The sequence below is a fragment of the Parasteatoda tepidariorum genome, chromosome 2, assembly GCF_043381705.1.
Source record: "Parasteatoda tepidariorum isolate YZ-2023 chromosome 2, CAS_Ptep_4.0, whole genome shotgun sequence".
NCBI classification, from domain to species: Eukaryota; Metazoa; Arthropoda; class Arachnida; order Araneae; family Theridiidae; genus Parasteatoda; species Parasteatoda tepidariorum.
In genome coordinates this window covers 54177448-54200318 of record NC_092205.1, presented here as the reverse complement: position 1 = coordinate 54200318, position 22871 = coordinate 54177448, and the positions used below count along the sequence as shown (strand labels likewise).

Sequence of the window (22871 nt, the reverse complement as noted above, 5' to 3'; positions counted from 1 at the left end):
GATTCTTTTGAATTTATTTTGCGAACTCAGACTAGCGAAATGCTATATTGTTTGATAATTTCGTTCAGCATCATTTATCTGCAATTTTTTTAGCTAATTTTGTATACATTATTTTTAAATTCATGTTTAACGAACGTTTAAGATTGAATAAGTAATTTAATAAAAGGCATGTACAATTCATTTAATTAGGGAAAGTTTCCTATCTATTTTTATCAGTTTTCTAAATATAAAGTTTTTAGTTACAACAGTTATAACAATTAAATTTACTTCAAAATGATTCAACTATACGACAATATTCTAACTTTCGAAGAAGTAAGAAATTTAATTTCATTATGCTCTTTCAAATATCAATTTAATAATTTATTTATAAGAAGCTAATTTGTTTTAGGCATAAAAATTTGATATAAATTTTTTTGTTTCACAGAAGTGAAAGTTTGTGATATTGGAAAGTTTTTCACTTTTTAATGATTAATCATTTCAATTTAAATTTTCCTTTAATTAAAAATTCGAAGTGCTGTGTAATTCTGGTTATTATGTTGAACCTCTTTATTTTCCTATTACGATATGTTTTCATTTTTGAAAATTTTCGTCTTAATTTTTGATGTGCTTAATATTTTTAAGTTTGTCAATCAAATCATGGGAAGAAAGTCCTTAAAGTTAAAAATTTTATATACTCAAAATTATTAATGAAAATAATTTTGGGGATCTTTTCAAAAATATCTCACTTTAATAAATTTTCATATTTGATCTCTTTATCAGCTACTAGTACTGATCCATAGTACAAAACTGCAGCATAAGAAAATATATTTGTTCCTTGGGCAAATCCATAAATAAGACCTCTAATGTGTGCCATTTTCTGAGAATTCCTAAAGAAAATAAGTCTTAGTATTATATTAATCAAAGGAGGTTTTTTTTAAAGCAAAATGACTAGAATAAAAAAGAAAAACAATGCAGTTTATTTATATACTTCTTAATTATTTGCTATATATTTTACGAAACTTGCTGAAGAATTTACTTTTTAATTGAAGCATTAATTTAAAGGTAAGTCACTTTTTTAGTTTTTTTTTAATATTTAAGAATATAAATTTTATTAAATTAGAAAACCGGTTTTATAAATATAAAAAAATAATTAAAGAAACTGAAATTAAACGTAATAAATTATTGCTGATGTGATCATAATTTCATGTAAGCTTAAAAGGAAATCATGTCCTAAAGGAAAATATTAATGTTATCACTAACCAGTGTCTTAATATTTTGATATATCATTAGAATTTTGGCTGTGATAACAAGCAAATTTTCTGTGAGCTTAACGTGGTGTAAAAGTGAATCATATATTTCTTTACATTAAACCATATTAAACAATATTATACGATATTATTTGACTTAAACAAAATCATGTTTCAATTTAACATCTTATTGTAGCAGTAATTTTTAAAATGTTATTATGATTCAAAGTTCAACCGATTTTTGTAAGATTGTATATAATTTTTTTTAAACAAAAAGTTCCATACTGTTGATATTTATTACAAATATATTAAATACTGAAAAAATACGGTATACACTGTAAAAAATTCCGAATCAAACTGTGGTATAAAGTACCGGCACTTTAAGTGAATCATCCTTCATTTTTACAGTAAAATATTATCTCGTAATTTTTACAGTAATATTAATTTAATCAGCGTGATTCGGTGATTATAAGGTAACTAATGCTGTAAAAATTGCAGTATATCAGATTTCTGTTCCGTAACATGTTTCGGTAAAATAAAATTTTACGGTAAAAAGTACATTCACCCCTTTGAGGGCACGTACTTTTTACCGTAATTTGAGTAATTGAGTTTTTTACAGAATAGCGGCAATCATTTTAGCAGATGAAATTATCGTTACACTGGGCACAAGGCAAATGAACACTGAATGCTGGACAAAAGTTGAAAGTAAATGCAACTATTGTTAAAATAGCAATAAAATAGTTTTATAGTGAGCAATAGTTTTTTTCATGACATTTATGGCATAAAATATTGATTTCAGTTGTAAGCTGTTAAGATATGTGATCAACAATAATGGCATACTTTTGAAGCAAACGCTGGATGCCTGGAGCAAACCTGGAACAATCATTGCTACAAGAATTTCTCTGAAAACTAAACTTTTGTTATGTAAGGACAAGGATAACTTGACTAGTAGATACCTACACAAACTTGCCTTCTAAACTTAAAGAGCCAAGATTGTAAGAAGGAAATAAAGGAAAATTATGCTTGTTTTTCATTTCTTTAGTAGCAGTTGTAACAATAGAGGAATGTTTGTAGGTTTAAATTCATTATAAACATATAATATTTGTGTTAACATTTTGACATCGAAATGGAAACTTGTCGTTCCTTATAAACCATACTTATAACTTTAAGCTGTATTTAAAAGAAACGCCTCTTTTTACAAAATGATTTATTATTTTTTTTTATTTCTCATAGTAAAATTTTTTCTAGTCCTTAACCTATAAAATTGGATCGGCTGTTCAACGACGGTTATAAAATAAAATAAAATAAAATAAAATAGAACAGTTTAACGAGAGTCGATGCTCAATTGTTTCAAAATTTATTTTTTATTTATTTATTTTAATAAGCAATTTATTTTTAAATTTGATTTCATTTTTTTAAATTTACATTGCTTTTTTATTTGTTTATAACTCTTAGAAATTTAAAAAAAAATTGATTGTGTAATTAAAAACTGACTTAAAGGGCTTCAGAAGAGCTGAGTAGAACTGTTGATAGAATTTCTTTTCTTGATGCAAAGAAGCGACAGTGCGTATACTTTCGATTGCTTCGATTGCTACCTGCAGGAGAAAAATTTTATGCATTAATTTTTAACTTTTAAAGTTTATGCACTTAAAAGAAATTATAATTCACAAGTCAGAGGGAATTCACAAGTCAAGGAAATTATAATTATAAGTCACAAGAAAATTAGTTAACATTTTCATCACAGCAATGACGCTACATAGCTCAATCCTCTGCGCACGCAGTTCCCTTACCGCACTAAAATTGAAACAAAACTCAGATTCTTTTGAAACTTGTTTATTTCACTTCAAAAGATAATAATCAATTGCAATCAATAACCATATTCACTAACACAACAATAGAGCACAGCGAGTATTCCTGGAAGACAAGTCATCTCACCCGTTGTGATAAAAGAGTTAAAGACATTTGATATAGATCAACAAATTTTTATTTGTTTGAATTACAAAACTTATCACGGGAGTCATTGCTAAATGCATTACGATCATTTATTATTTCTTAAAATTTTAACACCAGAAATAGAAGAATAAAATTAAATTATTTTAGGCGTGGCTTAGTTTAATGCAATAACTGAAAAGTTTTTTTTATTTATTATAATTCAATTTTCTTGCTATCTTTGCATGATTAGATAACTTATTTTTAATAGATGATAAAACTAAAGTTTATATCTATGTGTTTATTTTAGCAATGGAATATTTCAGGCGATAATCTGATTTTTTCGTCTTAATCATTATTTAGTTTTGCTGCACCATATCATGGAATTTACATGCTCTGGAGAATTTTTGTTGCAGATTTACAGAAGCTAAATCTACATTCTATATTTATGTGTCTGCTTTAGCAATGAGGTGTTTGATATAAATTTAAATCTATACCTAATATCATATCATTTTGTCGTGCTCTTCAAGTTATTTTCAATAAATATTCACTTGAATTGTCAACATTTTAAGTCTTGCTTTCTAAAATCAAGGCGTTTAGGAAGATACAAAACATTTGTTTTTTTTGTTTTAAATTCATTCTTTTTTTTCGAGAAGTGTTAAATTATTAATACTTAATATAATAATGAATTATATTGGTATGAATTTGAACGATAGTTTAAGATACGACACTAGGTACCAAAAGGGCTTTCTTTGAGTAAATATAAAAGTTTTTTTTGTAAGCTAATCGGAATTTTGAATCCAGGACACAGTTGTCAGAATTTAGTTTTCTTGTTTTGCGAGAACACCGGACGAAAGTCAAAACTTCTTAATATCTTTTTTATGTGTACAGCGTATCGCTACATCTCAAGAACTGAGAAACGAAGTAGTTTTCGCAACTAAAATGAATTTATTTACTTGAATACAATTTTGTAGCAAAAGCTTTATTTATGTATTTGTAAGTAAAAGTTATGGTCATTAAATGCCTTTAAAATTATTGGAAATCTTGTGAAATTTTGATATTTTTAATTTTCGAACTGTGAAATTTTGATAACTTAACCCTTTTGAAGGCCGTGGTAAGTATACTTACCACCACGTTTTACAACTTTTAATTTAGGTTTCCATTTTTTAATAACTTCAGCTTTCTTGAAGTGAGTTTGAATAAAATTGGTAACCATTTGTCACTTTTAAAAAACGTCTAAAAGTTATAAATACATAATTTCTTTTGAAGTTTGTAGCATTTAAGGAATTTATATTATAAATAAAGAAAAATGAAATCAGTAAGTTCCTAATAGGTCATGTTAAATATATTTACCACCAAAAAAATGGCATTTTTATAAACTAAATAAGTTTTTTTTATATATCAATTACTGCTCTTAAAACAATTTCAATTCCAAAAATACTTTAATTTACCTTTACTGGAAATAAAGGCCCCGTTAAAGGGTTAAGATATTGAAAAAATCTTATGTCTTAATTTTACTTCCTTTTTTTAGAAACTATTAATCTAGAACTAAAATTCTTCATTCCAACAAAGCCTCTTTGCTGATCAATTACATATTTTCCAAGCACATTTACCTTAGATGCAGTCTCTGTTCCAGCCTTTTCACTTGTTGATTGGCCGGATACAACTATGGATTCAAAATAGGTACCTAAAAGTACGAATGGAATGAAAGCAAGAGTAAGAGCCCCAAGTCTCTGATCATACCACATTGCTAGAACTATGCCACACAAAAATGTTGAAAAAGCTTGAAATAATGTTGACATTCTTGCACCTGTGGCCTAGATAAATCATTAAAATAAAAATTAAAGAATTGAAAGTGCAGATTAAAACATTTTTTATACATTTAATATTTTTGTTGTTAACTTTGTTTAAAGTAATTGAATTGAATTTTTTATACATACACCCGACTTGAATTTGTTAAACAAATATGAAGTTTGTATCTCAAGGAGAAAAAAAAGAAAATAAATAAAGAAAGAAAGAAGGGTAGTAGGAGAAAAATCGATGTAACTGAAGTTGAAAATGTAGACTATTTTAAATTTCCATGCAAAATCTAAGAAATAATTTAATTGGCTGACTGGTAACTTGTTAACTAATGATTGAATCTTTACTTTGATATAAATATAAAATTTAAAATAATGGTTGAACGTCACGGCACTCCGAAGTTCAATTTTCGAAATACGCGAAATTTCCTCATTTATATTACTATATTAAATGAAAGAACTACACTTACCCCTTGAACTTGTGAAGCATCTGAAGTCAAACGAGAACAAAGAGCCCCAACACTGTTTTTAGTACTGTCGAAATAACTCATATCCTATGTAAAACATTTTTTTAAAGATTATAATGAGTTTAAAAACAAACTTTTTATAGTGAAATAAAATAATTATGAACCTGTGAAATTATGTTGGCGAACACCATTTTTCTTAACCTTGAAGTCAGTTTTTCTCCAGCAACAGAAAACATGAATACCTAAGGATGAGTAACAATTAAATGCAACATGCGCTCACTGGACAAAAAATTAGTCATACTAGCGTGCAAACACTCTTGAATCGTTAGGTCCCGTTAGATGACACAGGTTCAAGTGACATGCTCAACTGTGATCAAAGGTAAGTAGCCAGCAGTGAGATATTTTCGTATTTAGCGGAAATTGTGCGTGAATATGGGCAAGTGTAGGGGTATGATAAAGTGGTCGAAATGGGCAATAGTGTTTGGCCGTGCCCATGGTCATATTGACTGTGTGCATGGTCAGGTTCAAGTTGGAGGTGGGTCTGTCATGTTTTGGGGGAGTTTTTCTTATAATGGATTGGGCTCCCTCATTGAGTTGTGCAGTAACATGAACCAACATGTTAATTCGAGCATTCTGGATAATCAGGCATTGCCTTGCAGTCAACATCTTCATGAAGAGTATGCTGTCGATACCCCTATTTTTCAAGATAACAACATCAAAGTTCATCGGACTTGAAGAATATGTGGTTGGTTTTATGAACACTCAGACAGTTAATTGCATCTCGACTGGCCTACAAAATAACTTGACTTGAACCCCATTGAAAACTTGTGGGACATACTGGAACAACGGATAAAACGCCGAAATCAGCATCCTCGCAATTTGGTGGATTTAGGCGATCAAATCCTCAGCGAGTTGGTAAAACTGGATTCGACGTCTCCACAAAACCTTGTGGACTCACTTCCTAACTGAGTCCAGGCAGTGTTACACGTTATTAAACGATGTTTTTCATGATTTCTCTAAGAGTGTCTAATTTTTTGTCCTTTGTGTTTAGAAGAAAAAATGATCAATGATAAATTCATCTTATTAGTTGAGATTGTTTAAATAATTTTGAGCGTAAGAATTAGTTTTTTATCTATTATACATCGAATTTAATGTTAATTTTAATATGTATTTTTTAGAAGATAAATGTATAACATAGAAATAAATAAAATGTGTATATGTTTAAAATGTAAACATATTGTTTTACTAAAAAAAGTGGGTGCTGTTGTCGCACTGAAAAAAAGCGTGGTTAAAACTAGCAAAATAATTAAAAATTTATCATGTTTCAGGCTCAATAGGAACACCAGAAAGATCGATAATTTTTACCGAAGCGTTTTGGTAATGATTTTAGTGAAATTAACAATAGAATGCTGTTTTATCATAAGTGATAAAATTTGGTTATAATATCATGATACTTAAGAGCATAGCATAAAAACCAGTTATTCGTTAAAAATTGCTTTGCAGTTGGAGATTTTTTACTAAATGTATGGCAACATGAACTATAATTTTGAAAAACAGAATTTTCGGTAAATCGTTACCATATAAGCGAAAACAACTACCAAATGAATGGTTTAAATACCGTAGGTTTTGGTTATATTATCTAAATTTATGTTGCTTTTTCACCGGAATTTTTATTTTTATGCAGTTAGTAACTTTACCAAAAATTGTTTTGAGTAGAATTCTTCTCAATTTTTTAAATAATACATTCAGATCTAATCAGAAAATACATGAAAACAACAAAGAGATTAAAAATAAAAATATTGTTGCAAAAATAAATATTAAAATTAAAATACAACTAAATTCTATAAAATTAGAAAGAATGCTCTTTTATATTAACTGGTTTCTGTCTTTCTTGCTTAAAAAAAATTGAAAAAAAAAATATTACCTGCAGGAACGTACTGGTGAAAGATGTAAATGCCAAAAGCAAAAAGATGAGACACCAATAGTTAGTTTCTCCAGTAATTTCATCAGGTGGTTTAGCTAAAACCTGTACAACAGTTAAAAATATAGAGAAATTTATTCACTTTAAAGCCGCATTTTCTATACAGAATTTTGTCATTAAACTCTGCGAATCAGTAAGAAAATTCTTAATTGCTTAAAAAATAGAGAGATTTTGCGAAACATTACGTTCCTCTCCATCTCTAACGCTAAATGCTACAGCACCAAAGTTTTCTTATAAATTACAGCGATGCTAAGGAGTAGAAAATCAGATAAATGTTTCGGCTAGTGCCATTATGGCTTCTAACCCAGGAAATCCTAGCTATCCATAATATTTTGAACCGTAATCAGATATGAATTCGAGATAAACCTAATTTGTTTTTAATCTTGCTTTGCTAAATTAATTAAAAACTTCTCTGCATAATTAATAGGTTTTATGTATGCTTAAGTTTTTTATATGTGGTAGTGGACAAAGTGATTCTCAATTAACATTATAATATCAGTAATAAAATTTTAAATCATAACATGCACCCCTATTCTAAACATTCAAATAAAAATGTTTAGATTAATCGAATCATGTTAGCAGGTAAGACAAACGCTATGCAAAAGCTCTCTATTCTTTATAAAGAAAACGCAAAATAGTGTTACATAATAGTGTTTCAATATCAACATTTTCGAATTATCTACCATAATGGTAATAAGAAATTGGGTTTTATGTACCTGGCAACGCCATTTATTTGACTTAAAATATAAAAAAAATAATTAAAACTACGAAGATAAAATGAGTTAAGTTTTAATCTTTTTTGTGAATAGCTGTGAAAGTTTGATGCTGTAAAGATGATTCTCTAGTTATAGAAACCTTATCGCGGACGAAAAAGTACAAAAAAGTGCAGGTATAGTTTTAAGCAGTCTTCAGACCGGTTTTATGGTGAAGCAGACCATAGAACCGAAGTACAACTTCCCATAAACAGAAAAAAATTCATACACATTTTGACGTATTTCCCCATACAAAATGCTATGAGTGTTAAGATTTTGATTGCTTCTTCAACAAAGAAACCAAATATTCGAATTTCAAAAAAGTCCTCAAATTAACAGAGGTTCTCTTATTCAAATTACTTTGTGATAACTAAAGCATACGAGAAAAAGTCTAAACACAAACTCCAGAAAAACCTGGTACTTTAAATGTGATTATATAGGTATAACTGTATTAACTACTAAATAATTCTGAAAAATAAGATTTTTTTGCACAGATGACAATGATTTTTTTCTGAATTATTTTAATAAACGAACATTTAGTATTCATGTTTTTAAACTTTTTATAAAGCAAAAAAAGAAAAAAAATATTAAACATCTATACATACCCCTAAGATTGATCCAAATATGATACCGAAAGCGGGCATGTGTAAGCCCATGCACATGGCAGCAATTCCTCCAACTAGTATATACGGCCATTCAGGTGCCGAAACTTTTAATAATCGAAATTTTGATGGGGAGGCCTTTTCATCTTCTTCTTCATCCTCTTCCTTCTAAAATTGATCGAATTATCGAAACATTAATGATAAATTTTCAAGTTATTGTACATTGTATAACTAAAGCTATTTTGTTTTTAAAAAAATTCAATCTTCTTGTGCATTAAAATAATGAGTTCTAGAATAGTAACTATACCATTCTCTGGATTATTAAGATTATATTTGAATATAAAAGTATATATTCTAGAAATTATTTACAGTTTCGTGTAACTCTTTCATGTTCTGAAAATACAATGGAATGAAACAATTTAACATTTGACATTTATTTCGAGAATTATTAGGTGCTACCTGGTAAATATTTGAAAACTGATTTTCAAACCTGAAAAGTGCAGTTCTAGAATTGAAATTGGAAGTGCCGAAAATGATAGTTTTATTGGAGATTTTTTCATCTATTTTGAGATTGTGAACATAGTATCTTCATATTCATTATCTTCATACATACTATCATTACATACATACATCTGAAAACATACAGAAATAAACAGAAATTTTTGAACTGAGTTCCGATGTATTATTATTTACGAGTTTTCAACCATATTATTTTACAAATATGATATAAACTTCTATATGGTACTAAGTTGAATCTTATAATAATACTTTTCAATTTAAATTTGATTACACGATATTAAGGTATGATATAATTTGAACGGAAAGCAAATTTTCACTTCATTATGGTTCAAGGAACAGATATTGTAATTTAACGTTGAACTAATTTTTCGAAGAATGTTTAAAAAGTTTTTGGGGAACATAGTTTAGATCTTGATAATTTTATTCCCAGAAATATAAAAATGTTAATGATAATATTGATTTGGCTGCAAACTTACTTTTTCTGTTGGTGGTTAGAAACTTCATTGTCATGTTTCGGGTACTGAATATGGGCACTAAACTCCTCAGCCGAGTTCTGTGGTATAGACGTAGTAACAATCGAACAACGAAAACTCGATAATTAAATCTGCATATTTTTAATAGATTACTCATGAACTGAATACTTTTTTTAAATCTATCTGGATTAGAAGAGATTTAAGAGAAATTCAAAATATATCAGAAGAAATATTATACCAGTGTCCTAATTAGTAGAGTAGCATTTTAAATCTTCTATCTATATTCCTCGAATATTAAGCTCCATTTCTACCAAACTGTTTATTCATATCAAACTTTGTAGTTTTCTGCATTGGCCACCTTACCTTTTTACCTTCTATATGCCTTTATATTTTTAAAGGTTTAAATTAGTTGATAGCAGTTAGATCAGAGTTGGTAAAAAAAATTTTTTTTACAGAGTACAATATCAAATAAACTTTTCTTTTATTTACCTCTGAGACTTTGTTTACAGCACCATAAGGAGGAATTTGGTGACCATGTATACTAATTACAGATATTCGACGATCTTTGCCGCTTAATTTTCGACGATGAGGTGTTGATTTAGGGATGCTTACTGAAGAAAGACACCTTTGTGAGCTAATGTCTGATGATATGCTTAAAGTACGGGTTCCGTCTTCTATAAGTGGTAATTCATCATCATTCCCTTCTTCTTCTTCTTCAGTAGTATTAGTCTTTAAAAAAATGAATTCAAAATATCAATTAGACACCGAAACAAATTAACATATTGGACTAAATCTTTGACACTAAATTTACCTGTGTAACAACTAAATCATAATAAAGACCCTTTCTTTCCATTAGTCCGTCATGCGTCCCACTTTCTTTTACCTTTCCTTCAGATAAAACAACTATTTTATCCGCAGTTCTAATCGTAGAAAGCCTATGTGCGACGATAATCGTTGTTCGACCTTTCCGTGCCTAAAATTTGAATGCATATATTTTTATGCTAATAAATAGGAAAATATATTATTCTCTTAAGAATTTGGGTTTGACAAAGTTCTTGCTTTGCTAATATTATCTAATATCATTGAACTTAATATAATTGATAAAATTAATAAATGCCATAAAAGTTAATGCATTTTAGTACACATAAGGCATAATTGAATGTCTGAAAATCGACAATGGCTGAGTATATCATCAAAACTAAAATCCTTTAATCACCAATGATAAAATATAATTAAATCATTTTTACTCAAAACAAATAATTTAAGTCAAATCAAGCTGAAACTTACAATGTTTAGTTATAATAATGCACTTATGTCAAATGCGATAGCAAGGAAGTATCTTGCAAATCTAATGCAATTTCAAAAAAATACGAAGGGACCAGAACATGAAAATAAATTTAGCATTGCTTACATTGCTTATTGTTCTCTCATTAGTAGGTTTTAAAAAATGCTTTGAAACTGTATTAAAACAAGCGTATTGCTGCTTACCTCCAGATAACGCTTCGTCATTGTTCCATAAATAAAGCGTACGAAGAGCAATATGCAAGAATATTGCAGGATTTGATCACACTCGAGACATCGACATGCTTGAATGTAAAATTTCGTTTACAAAAATATGCTTTTAAGCTGCCATAACAGTTACTGAAATTTAGATGATACGAAGCGTGAAAGACCAGCGCCCACAAACGGCAAATGATATCACGTTTGGAGAGGGAGAGGGTCTTGAAATTGTGACAGTTTGTGACAAGATAATAGGGGGGGGTAAGAATAAATAAGGCACCAAACATTTTAGTTCAAATTGTGACAGTTTGTGACAAATTAAATAAAATAATGATAATTTGTACTTTTGTCTATTTACACGTCTGATATTGCTATTCAGCAAAAGTCCTGCAAATAATATACTATTTCTGCTAAAAGTACTATATATCTTTTTTTGTATGCAAAATCCAGAATGGAGATATTCTTTTTAACGGTAGTTTTGTTCTTCATCTCGGAAGATGCCGGAAGTGTTGCTCATTTAACGTTACTCAGTGGGTCCCTGTGAACCTAAGTCACGAAGATGAGCAACATTACCCACACTACACTGTCGCAGATACTCGTTAATAGGGTGAACCACATTCACGCCCAACAGATAGAGAGAAACATCCATGCCCAAAGTGGAATTTGAATCCGCAGCCATTGGCTTCGCAGTCAGGCACGCCAACCGCTCGGCCACCTGACCAGCAGGGAATAAAATTAAGTTGATAGATGTAATAGATTCGAGGTTAAAGATGGTTTTATCTATGAAAATTGAATATAACTTATACTCCTCTACACAGGAAATTATTAAAAATTTGGAATTTTTTAAAAAAAATTTTAAATTGGGAAAATGTCGGTATGTTTTGAACGCGTAAAAAAAGCCCTCATTCCCAATACTCAGCAGACGTGAATGAAAAAAATGAAACAGATTTGAAACAGAATATATGAAATTGCCTTGCTAACAGACAAAAAATGGGGGGGGGGGGATTAAAAATTGATCCAGAAAAAATATGGTATTAGAGAGAGAGAGGAAGAGATAGGCTAGAGTGCTTTTTCCAGTGCTATGAAGGAATTAATACCAAAAACTGGGGAATCGGCATTAATATGAATGAAACTAGATTTTAAAGCATTAAGATGAACTGATATCTCCGGATGGAAAGAATTTTGGCATAATCGAAGAAAAATTAACTATCCCCAGGGTTTTAAAAGTGTGAAGCAATGTGAAGTGTGATTTAGAAAATTTTATATGAAGAACGTAGCTGTTGTGTTTTTTTAACTCAAATTTTTAAACACGCCTGGTTCACCCGGTATTGCCAAGGTTGCATTGGTATATTTTTAATTTAGCAGTGATTTTAACCTTAAAAGAAGGATTTCTTTTATTTAGAATTTTAAAAAAATTCTTAATTCTAAAACGAGTTCTCTAAATAACTCTTCAGTTTTTAGGAACTGGAATGTGATAGCTATCAACTAATTGTCTGAAGCGAATAAGCTGTCTAAAGTTTCAATGATCCTTTTCTGATGTTACGGGTAAGAACAATAATTGGCGGGTAATTTTTCATTAACAGCTTCAAACTTGTGTATTTGGTTTGACGTTTGCGCATCAAAACTAAAACCCACGCCAAGTTTCTGAAAGAGAAAACTGTTTCTCTCCAGTATGATTAACCAGATGGGAAGAATAATTATTTAAAGCATTCATTTACTTATAATGCTAGTATATCACAATTTCATTTAAGAAGTAGTAACAAAGCAAGAGTTATTTATTTATTAAATCAGATTGTGTTTATTAAAATTCTCCAATTTTTAATTGGAAAACAATTTAAAAAATTTTCAACTGTTTTTCATTACCTGATCGAGAGCAGCTTGAACAATAGCTTCACTTTCAGTATCTAACGCTGAAGTGGCTTCATCAAGTAACAGTATTTTAGGATTTTTAATCAAGGCACGAGCTATAGCAATTCTTTGTTTCTGACCTCCACTCAGCTGAGTTCCACGTTCTCCAACCAGAGTATTGTATTTCTGATTTTTGTTTTTAAAAAACATTTATAAAAATGTGGTTGTTATTAAAACATAATAACTCGGAATAAATACAAGTAAATATTTAATACCATACCAATGGTAATGCATCAATGAAGCTATGAGCATTAGCAATCTTTGAAGCAGCTTCAACTTCTTCTTGAGTTGCATCTAATTTACCATATTTAATATTTTCTAAAATTGTGGTCGAAAACAGAACCGGTTCTTGTCCAACAAGACCTATATGATCTCTTAACCAGCCAACGTTTAGATCTTTAACATCAATGCCGTCAAGTTGAACCTATAAAAAATTTCAACTACCACATTAAGTATAGCCTCACTACATTATATTAATTCGACTTCATGTAATTGTTCTCAGAAAACCAAAATTGAAATAAATTGTAATTAATTCAATGCAAAGTTTTGGAGAAATAATTTAATTTGAATTCAAACTTACGAGTCACCACTTAGGATCACAAATTCATCATGTTTTAACCGATTTCCTCTTAATAATTTTTCCTTAAATGAATTAAAATGTGAAAATAATAATAAAAATATTAATGCTGTTATATTAATGTTATTATTAGCATATTTAATGTATGTTCGCATTATTTAATGTATTTATTGAGTGTTTATCACCATTAATGCATTTATTAGCATTGTATTGTAAATTGCATAACTTTCTAATAGAAACTAACTTACACATCCTGACTCCGAATCATAAAATCTTAAAATGAGTTGAATTATAGTGCTCTTTCCACATCCACTGGATCCCACTAATGCCACAGTCTCTCCAGGCGCAATATTCAATGACATATCTTTCAAAATCTTAAAACAAAAAAAAAATTCAATAAATAAGCAGAAATAATTAAATATTTTTAAAAAAAATATTATATTTTCTGAACATACAGTCACATCTTTTCTTGCTGGATAATTAAAGGTCACATTTTCAAGACTAATTACGCCATTTAAAGATCCTGGTTTCAGACCTTCCTCAGAACTGCTATCGATCACTGGTTTCTGAAAAAAATTAAGTTATATTGCCGTTCCATAATTTTAAAAAGTAATTACTATAATAGTTAAGTAATTAAGTTTGCAAAGAAATATGATGTTAGTGCATCAAAAGGCCAATAGTCAAAGGACAGTAGAATGGAATTAAGTAGGTCATGGTATCATCGCATGAGAGTTTCATGAATTATTTCAATTAACGCTCGTTAACATTATGCATCTTCACTAGTCGGGAATCAACAGACTTTAAACATGGGATGACAACTGCTGCAAAGAGTATGAAGCATCTCAGAAATAGTTATATTGTCAACAGTTTTAAGAGTATGTAGAAAATTTTTAGATTGATGCATAAGTTCCCACATTGACACACTGGCTGAACATAAATGCTTACTGAATTACCCATTACGTGGGTGAAGTTGTTAGCGTCTACAGATATGCAACACTGCTTGGCAAAGCAGATACAATTAATGTGTGAGGCATGGGAGACGTGACCACCAGCTGTGGTTTTGATGGCTGTGTCATCAAAGCCACAGCCAATGGACATTTGGCATAGCCGACCAAGCTATGTCAAATGTTTTTCCTTTCATGAGATCTTTGACACTTTTTCGTAAGCTTGTTGGTTGGGTGATAGGTGACTTGAATTAAGTCACCTGTTTAGACGATTCAAAAAGCCATAGTAGGTTATGAACTGTGGCATTTTTCACAAAGATATGGAGCTTATTTCCCCACTTAACTAATACGGCTGCCACCTTATAACCTGAGCTTGGTCTCTCGCAGACGTCTAACTATCATTGAATCAATATGCTTTTTTATTTGATTTTATTTCATTTTATTTTATTATCGGCATTGAACAGCATTCTCAAATTTGGATTTGAGGCTCAAAATATTCAGCTTGTAATTTTAAACCCTAAGCAGAAGAAAAGGGAACTCCAAGATCAAGCATTGGGACACACTAGCCTTCGTTGAAGATTGTTTGATGGAACTAACCCTCATTTGAGTTAAAGAGGAAGCAAAATAACTAAAACATTACATGTTTGGCTAGACATAAATGTGATTCTAACCCATGTTCCTTCTACCATTGAGTATATTTTACGACATCACTGTGGTCTGTTTCGAGCCGAGAACAGATTTCTAATCATCCAGCCATCGATGGAATTTGAATCTGGTTTACCTCATTGAGAGACAAGTGCTCAATCTCCTGAGTTATTACAGCTGAATTAATATTCAATGATCTGTTACATTGTAGTCAAATACAATTGTTCATGGTCTTTATGCATCCTAACAATAATACAGTTTTTTTAGAATGCCATTGACTTGGCACTAGGTACACAATGTTTGCGTTTGCTTAGATTCAGGGAAATTCTAGTGAATTATTTAGTCACTTAAACTGTTTGACATGAAACCAATCGGACATGAACGTCTGTTCCCTCAAAACAAAGCATCCAGTTTTTATTTATTTTACTTTTAATTGTAGATGTCTTTTCAGTTGGCACATATGATTTGGGAAGTTTAATGCGTAATATTAGTAGCATTCCATGAATTTTGATACTTCTGTGTTTTAAAAAAATAAAATATGCATGATATTAACTTGGATCATTCAATATTTCTTATCTTTCTTTCTTTCTTATTCAATACTTTTATAAACAAAAATATTTATCACTGTTCATTAAATAATTCTAAACATTTATTAAATGAAAATTTGAAAAATACTGGAATTGAGAAAGTAAGTTTACACCAAGCTCATAAAAATTAAATAATTTATTACTGTTAAAACAGATATATTGCTGAAAAAATATCACTTTTTTTTGAACCGGAAGTTTCAATCAGAATTACTTTTTGAGATACTCTAGTGTGTACTAATTCTTTTCTAATCATTAACTAAAGTTTATGTTGCATACTTTAATCACAGTGCAGTGCACTAAGGAAGGATATCAATATGCTAATTAATATTTATACTTTAAGATGTTTTTTGATGTAAAAAATTAGATCGAATGTTCTGTTCTGTCAAACGTATAACTATAAGGTGAGTTAGCATTAATATACAGGTAATTACTCTTTCATTATATAAATAATACATTAATAATACTAACCCTTTCAATAATGTTAAATATTTTAGCTGCAGATCCTCTAGCTAAAGCGAATGCTTCAAAATAAGGAGCTGTCTGTCCAATGAACATAGATGCCGTGATAACATTGAAAAATACCTGCAGGAAAAAAATCAACTTTAATTTCTATCACAATTTATTAAGGAATTTAAAATTTTTTAACAAGAAAAACTAGATTATTTTATTAAATTAATGATGTTTAAAATTACTCAACAATAATTAAAACTCCTCCATCATATTCGGGGTCTTCTTTGCCATAATCTTCAATAATAAGTTGAACGCCATACCAAAAGGCGAGAGCATATCCTGCATACATGGAAGACCAGGTAACACTTGTTCCTATAGCAGTCCAAAGTCCTCTTTTAATACCTTTTTGCATAGCAGGAATTAAGTGATTTTCATACCTGGTTGATATTAGAGAAAAGACAAATTGTAACAAAAGTTAGTTTAAATAGGTTACATTTGTGTTTCAAATCATTGTTTTAATGTATGCCTTTATTGATTAATATCGAATGCAAACTAATGTATTGTAAAAATAAAATTAACCATTCAAGACTGAAATAGATCAATAACTTAACTATACATTAGAAGTTACAATCAAGATCAGCCTTACTTCAGTGGCCAACAGACAAACATTTACTCAACAAGTTCCTAAGCGTTCTTAGATGCTATAGAAAGTTTCTTTAATTTGAATACCCTAAATATACACTGCGCATGCTTGAAGTAAATATTGGCTCGCGGGAGACTCCGTAGTTTTGATCAAAGACAGCAAAAGAAAAAAAAAAAATAACCAACATAGAGATGGTGCAAAAACTATCTAACACAGATGACTTTGAGCTCTTTATATACTAGAAGTCTTTCATTATTAAAACACTTTTCAATTAAGTTATCTTACATTTTAAACATTTTAAGATCAGGCAATTGCTGTTAGAATCCTCGAATGCGTAAAGTTTTAAATGACGAAATTTCATTTTAAGTCCCATTTTGAAATTTAGTTTAATAATGGTAAAAGTCATTGGGTGCTTTAATTATTTCCTTAACATAAATTTCATTGCATTATCTAAGTTTTAATTAGAATTCAAGCTGTGTCCAGAGAATTACGTAGTCCATATAAAAGGAAATTAATGCGCATCATCGCGACCTTATTCAAGAATACTAGATTATATTAAAATGGTAGTAACAGTCTAGATAATTGGGCACTTGCAACTCAAGAAAAAGTGAAGTTATTATGCCTAACCATGTGTTTTAAATCAGAAATAGTTAGATACGCATGTGTGTCGAACTTGATTGGTATCTGAATAAAAAAGGCCGCAATTTACTTACGATGAAGTCACTTGCAGGCATTCAGTTAATTGGGATTCAGGCAAAAAATGATATAGAAATAAATATTTAAAAAAAAAATGGTTCGATAAGTGCACGTTAGTTGTTATTTCTGAGAATAAATGCAAGAAAAGGACAGAATAAACAAGCACTTAAAGTTAATGCTAAACAATGGATGATTGATTGTGTAAAACTAACAACAGATGGCGCCAGGGCTTAAAATTCATCGTAAGACTTCTAAGTTACTACTTCCGATTGCTTTTTACTCCTTCTTTCATTTTAAATTAACTTCCTTCTTTCCAATTTGAAAGAAATTTGCAGTTTTTTTGGTCTGAAAGAGAGCTTAGATATTAATATCAAGTGACAGAGTGGACGTCAAGAAAATAATTACAAAACCTTCTAAATTTTTATTTTTATTTTGTTCTTGACTCTTTATGTTATTACAATTGGTGTCGCTAAAATCGTTGATTATTAAAATATGATATGAGGCAAGTTAAAAATATCCGTGTTGCTTACATTTAACAGATCCTACTTTCGATTTAGGTTACAAATACTGTGTTCATATTTTTTTTTTTTTTTAAATTTTTATAAATATTTTTTAGTATAGTGTGGGAAATAGACAATACGATGAAAGTTGGTATTGTCTATTTCACACACTATACTAAAAAATATTTATAAGAAATTAAAAATAAAAAAAAAAATTCATTCTTAACTCTCTGTGTCATTTTCATAGGTGTCGCTAATTCGTTGATTATTAAAATATGATTTGAGGCAATAGCTGCATTGAAGGGGATTATTTGTCGGACACTTTAAAGATTTTTTTTATAATTTTCTGGTCAGTGAGAGAACTTTGATGTTCATATTACGAGATAGATGGGACGTCAAAATTTCCAAAAACACATACATGTGCTGAAAAATATTTATAAAGATTCTTTATTTTTATTTTGCCCTTGACTCTCTATGCTATTATCATAGGTGTCGCTAAAATCATTCTTTATTATAATATGATATGAGGCAAGAGAAAAATATCTGTGTAGCCTGCATTTAACAAATCCTACTTTCGATTTCGGTTCCAATCATCGCTTTCATTTGTTTCATAATATTATTATCCGTATTAGAGGGGTTCATTTGGAGAACACTTTAAAACTTTTTAATAATTTTTTGGTCGGAAATGAAATTTTGATATAAATATCAAGAGACAGAGGGGTTTTCAAAATTTCCAAAACTATATACTTGTGCTAAAAGATATTTATAAGACATTTTTAAAAAAAGTTTTTATTTCGTTCTTTACTCTCTATGTCATTAGCATAGGTGTCTCTAAAATCGTTAATTAATATAATATGTTGTGAGGCAAGTTAATCATTAGTCAGTCAACCATCCATAGAAATGAAATATTATTGATTTCAAAAATCAAAATCACAAGCAATCTTATTGCGTCAAAACAAAATGGTTGAAAATAGATTATATTTTAATTTCATACCTCTGGATTTCTTTGGTTTCCCCACCAAACGCACAAACTGTACGTATGGATGACAATACTTCTTCAGCTACAGCACCAGCTGCTCCATAAGCTTGCATTTCTTCGCTAGATACACTTGCTTGTACCTACAAGCAAACAGTATGTAAAAATAACATTGAGAAAACTGCATGACTTATATCAATTTAATTTTAATTAACTACTAATTCGCTTTGTTAGCTCCCTGATTTTCGTGAATAAGGCCTTATGAAAAATATAGCAAAACTAATAATATTTTATTCCTAAGTGTGACAATTTTATATAATGATAAATTTCTTAAAAATTTTATGGCAAGCAGCAAAAATAAGTCGGTGCTATATAATTTTCTATGTATAAATGTGAAGTAGAAACTTTGGTTTATTTTGTCGAAGTTAAGAAAAAGCGGCATTTAAAACCGAAAGCATTCATTTGAATACTTTCTAAGTTATTAACTACATATATTTGTATAAAACAATTGGGTACTTGCAACTCGAGAAGATGTGATGTGATTATACCTAACAATGTGATTTAAATCAGATTTATTTTGATGCCTGTAAGCAATGTCACGCGTGTATTATGAACCTATTTAGCTTCTGAATCGACAAATGCCGCGATTTACATACAATGACGTCACATGCAGGTATCCAATTTAGAATTTATGTAGGATTTAAATTTCTGAAGCGTTTGTTATTGAACGTTTCTTATTGAAACGTTTATTTTGAAACGTTCAATTTGTTTTTTTGTTTGTTAATCGTTCACCTTTTTTAAGAGTAAGAAAGATGGATGAAAATTGTTTCCTCCGAATATATTTGATATTTTCTGCACATTAAACAGGCAAAATTTCTGTATTAATTAAAGAGACGGAAAAAAAGCTTAGGCTAAAGTAAATGCAATTCACCAACAAACGTTAAATTTTATTTTTACCATGAACTAGTCGTACGTGGTATGAATAAGCATTATGTAATTTATAATTGAGATTAATTCACAGCCTTAATTCAGCTGGAAAAAAAATTCTTGTTCAGTGTTTATTTTTGATTACGAAAAGAAAAAGTAAGAATATATAAAGATAAAATAAAACGGGCTCCGTAAAACGGGGAAATTAACTGGTTGAACAAAAAGTCTAAATTTTAATTTATTAGAAAAACAATTGCACGTTAAAAGTAACATCTGAACTAATCTAATAAATAATAATATTAATTAATAATAGTAAATAATAATAGTTAATAAATAATTAATTAAAACCATCTTAATATATATCCATTTTGAAAGCAATGTAATACAACATTTCAAACAAAAAATTCAATGTCTTATGAGCTAATGTCGAAACTAAAACACGAATAAAATGTAAATATACCTTTAATGATTAATATGAAGAAAAAAAATGTCATCGAAAGTGATAAAGATAAAACATCTAAAGATAAAGCAGCTAAAGATTAAATTATCTAATGGCATTTTTCATGCAAAATGAAATAAATTTGAAAAATATTTAAAAAAAATTATTTGCAAAATTAAGGTTTTAAGTTTTCATTCTTCACGCTATTCGATTTTACAAAATAAAGATACAGGCTTCGCATGGATGGAAAATTGGTAGTAGAATGTATATATATTGCTTAGTTTCTTTTATCAATTTTTTGGTGATTGTACTTTGAAATTAACGTATTTTTTTGTCAATCTTTCGGAAATCATAAAGAATCGTGAGTGAAAATCGTAAAGTCTGTACTACATTTCATTTCGCTCACCTACATCAGTTTAAAAAAAAAGCCTGATATCTTGTTGAATACTTAGCACTTAATAGCAAATAAAAATGAGTTATATTGCAAAAGAAGATTGTGGAAAAGATGATAGATTTGCAAAATTTAATACACAACAATATAATAATTTTTAAATATATAATAAGTAATTAATTTTAGAAATTCTTACTTTTGCCATAATGGCCATAGCAATTGCTGTTACTGGTGTGAGGGCAAGAATTACCAAAGCAAGTTTCCATCCATAATACAAACCTATGCCGACGCTTAAAAATGTAGCAGACAGAAAACTGAGACATATGCCGACTTTTTCTCCCATACCATCTTGTATTCTAGTTAAGTCACTGAAAAATCATACAAAATTAAAACAAAATCACAAAGAGTGGAAAAAAAATTTAAATACACAAATATACTAATTTTATCCCTCATGAGTATATCGTTTTTCCGTTAATAATCAGAAATCACGTTTCTGCCTGTAATCGTATTACATTTTTTTGTAAAAAGGAATGCTTTTTGAGAATTTTGAAATTAGAAATGATCAATTATTTTGGCTATCTGTTCCGGTTTTGGATTTTGTTCCAGATAGTAAAATACTAAACTCTTTTTTAATATACTATGAGTAGTAGCTGTGTCTAAGCTTTTAAAGATTGAAAGTCGTTTGTTCAATTGTGTGTTTTCCTTCTTTAAGTAACGCCCGGCACCCTTACACCTCTGTACGCCACTGGAGGCACTACTTCATATACTAATTTTGCTTCATTGTAAATTAAGTTCTAGTTTTCTAAACACATTTCAAAATTCTATTCCCATTCTAAATTCATTCTAGTTTAATGTGACTTCAATAAATACAATTCAGTTACAAATCTCTCATTAAATCAGCTCAAAGTTGCTGATTGTTTCTGGTACAAATAAGGACAACTTCGGTTAGAGGATATTTTTCTAAAAGTAACTTTTGGCAAATAGAAATGCTGACTTTCATTGACAACGTTTTTGAATTCTTAAGAAAAATTGCAGAAGTTCCAATTAGGTTCTTGACTTTCAGTTAGAAGGTTTCAGAATTTTTTAAAAAAAGTTTCCCTTGTCAGAAATTCTTTTGGCATAACTACGGAACTTTAGAAGCCTTTTAATTTTCAGGAACAATGAAATTATAAATGTTAAAAACATTCCTGAATTCCTGAATTTTGCCATTTTTCTACGTATTAATTGGAGGCAACATAATGATCGTTACTGATTTTAATTTTTTGTTGTCTCCATTTACTTTTGGTACTATTTCAGTTCTAGTTTTTCACTTCTTGAAACTTTGATACCTTGAGAACAAAATTTCGTTTCAATAGGACATAGTTCCGTACAGCTGCTTCAGGCTTGTTGTTACTAATTTTTTTATTTATTCAAACGTCAAAAGCTTATTATGTATTATTTGATTAAGTATATAAAAGATTAAAATAGCAGATGAGACGGTTGTCTCGCCGGAATCCCCAAAAGTTAGAAAATTCAGAGAGTATATATACACCGAAGAGCCATTACATTATGACCACCCTGCTAATAACAATGTAGGACCACTTTTAGCTCTCAAAACTGCTAGCACCTTCCGTGGCATTGATTCCACAAGGAGCTGATAGGTAGTCTGAGGTATCTGCTACCAAGCGCTCACTAATTGGTCCTACAATTCCCTCACATTGCGAGGGGGTAGCGTGGCAGCACGAATTTGGTTTTCCAAGTAGGACCACAAATGCTCTATTGGATTAAGGTCAGGAGAATTTGGGGGCCAAGACCTGACTTGAAAGTCACTGGAATGTTCCTCGACGATTCGACCCTTATGACATGGTTCATTATCCTGTTGGTAAACACCATCCCCCGCAGGAAAAACTGTTGCCATGAATGGGTGAACCTGGTCTGCAACTATGTTCAAGTAGCTTACA

General features: G+C 29.7%; 1 protein-coding gene across 1 annotated transcript in view; it reads right to left on the bottom strand.

Moving 5' to 3' along the window:
* LOC139425003 (ATP-dependent translocase ABCB1-like) overlaps positions 1 to 22871 on the bottom strand; it is a 53354-nt gene that overhangs the window by 20233 nt on the left and 10250 nt on the right. The window contains exons 5-19 of the mRNA XM_071177576.1: positions 21128 to 21299; positions 19193 to 19317; positions 16607 to 16796; positions 16378 to 16491; positions 14189 to 14299; positions 13982 to 14107; positions 13377 to 13580; positions 13112 to 13282; positions 10560 to 10721; positions 10238 to 10477; positions 8760 to 8924; positions 7346 to 7447; positions 5586 to 5663; positions 5425 to 5508; positions 4769 to 4972 (exon numbers count right to left, since the gene is read on the bottom strand). Of these exons, the coding sequence (XP_071033677.1) occupies positions 4769 to 4972; positions 5425 to 5508; positions 5586 to 5663; positions 7346 to 7447; positions 8760 to 8924; positions 10238 to 10477; positions 10560 to 10721; positions 13112 to 13282; positions 13377 to 13580; positions 13982 to 14107; positions 14189 to 14299; positions 16378 to 16491; positions 16607 to 16796; positions 19193 to 19317; positions 21128 to 21299 (2248 nt within the window). The remainder of the gene's footprint in view (positions 1 to 4768; positions 4973 to 5424; positions 5509 to 5585; positions 5664 to 7345; positions 7448 to 8759; positions 8925 to 10237; positions 10478 to 10559; positions 10722 to 13111; positions 13283 to 13376; positions 13581 to 13981; positions 14108 to 14188; positions 14300 to 16377; positions 16492 to 16606; positions 16797 to 19192; positions 19318 to 21127; positions 21300 to 22871) is intronic.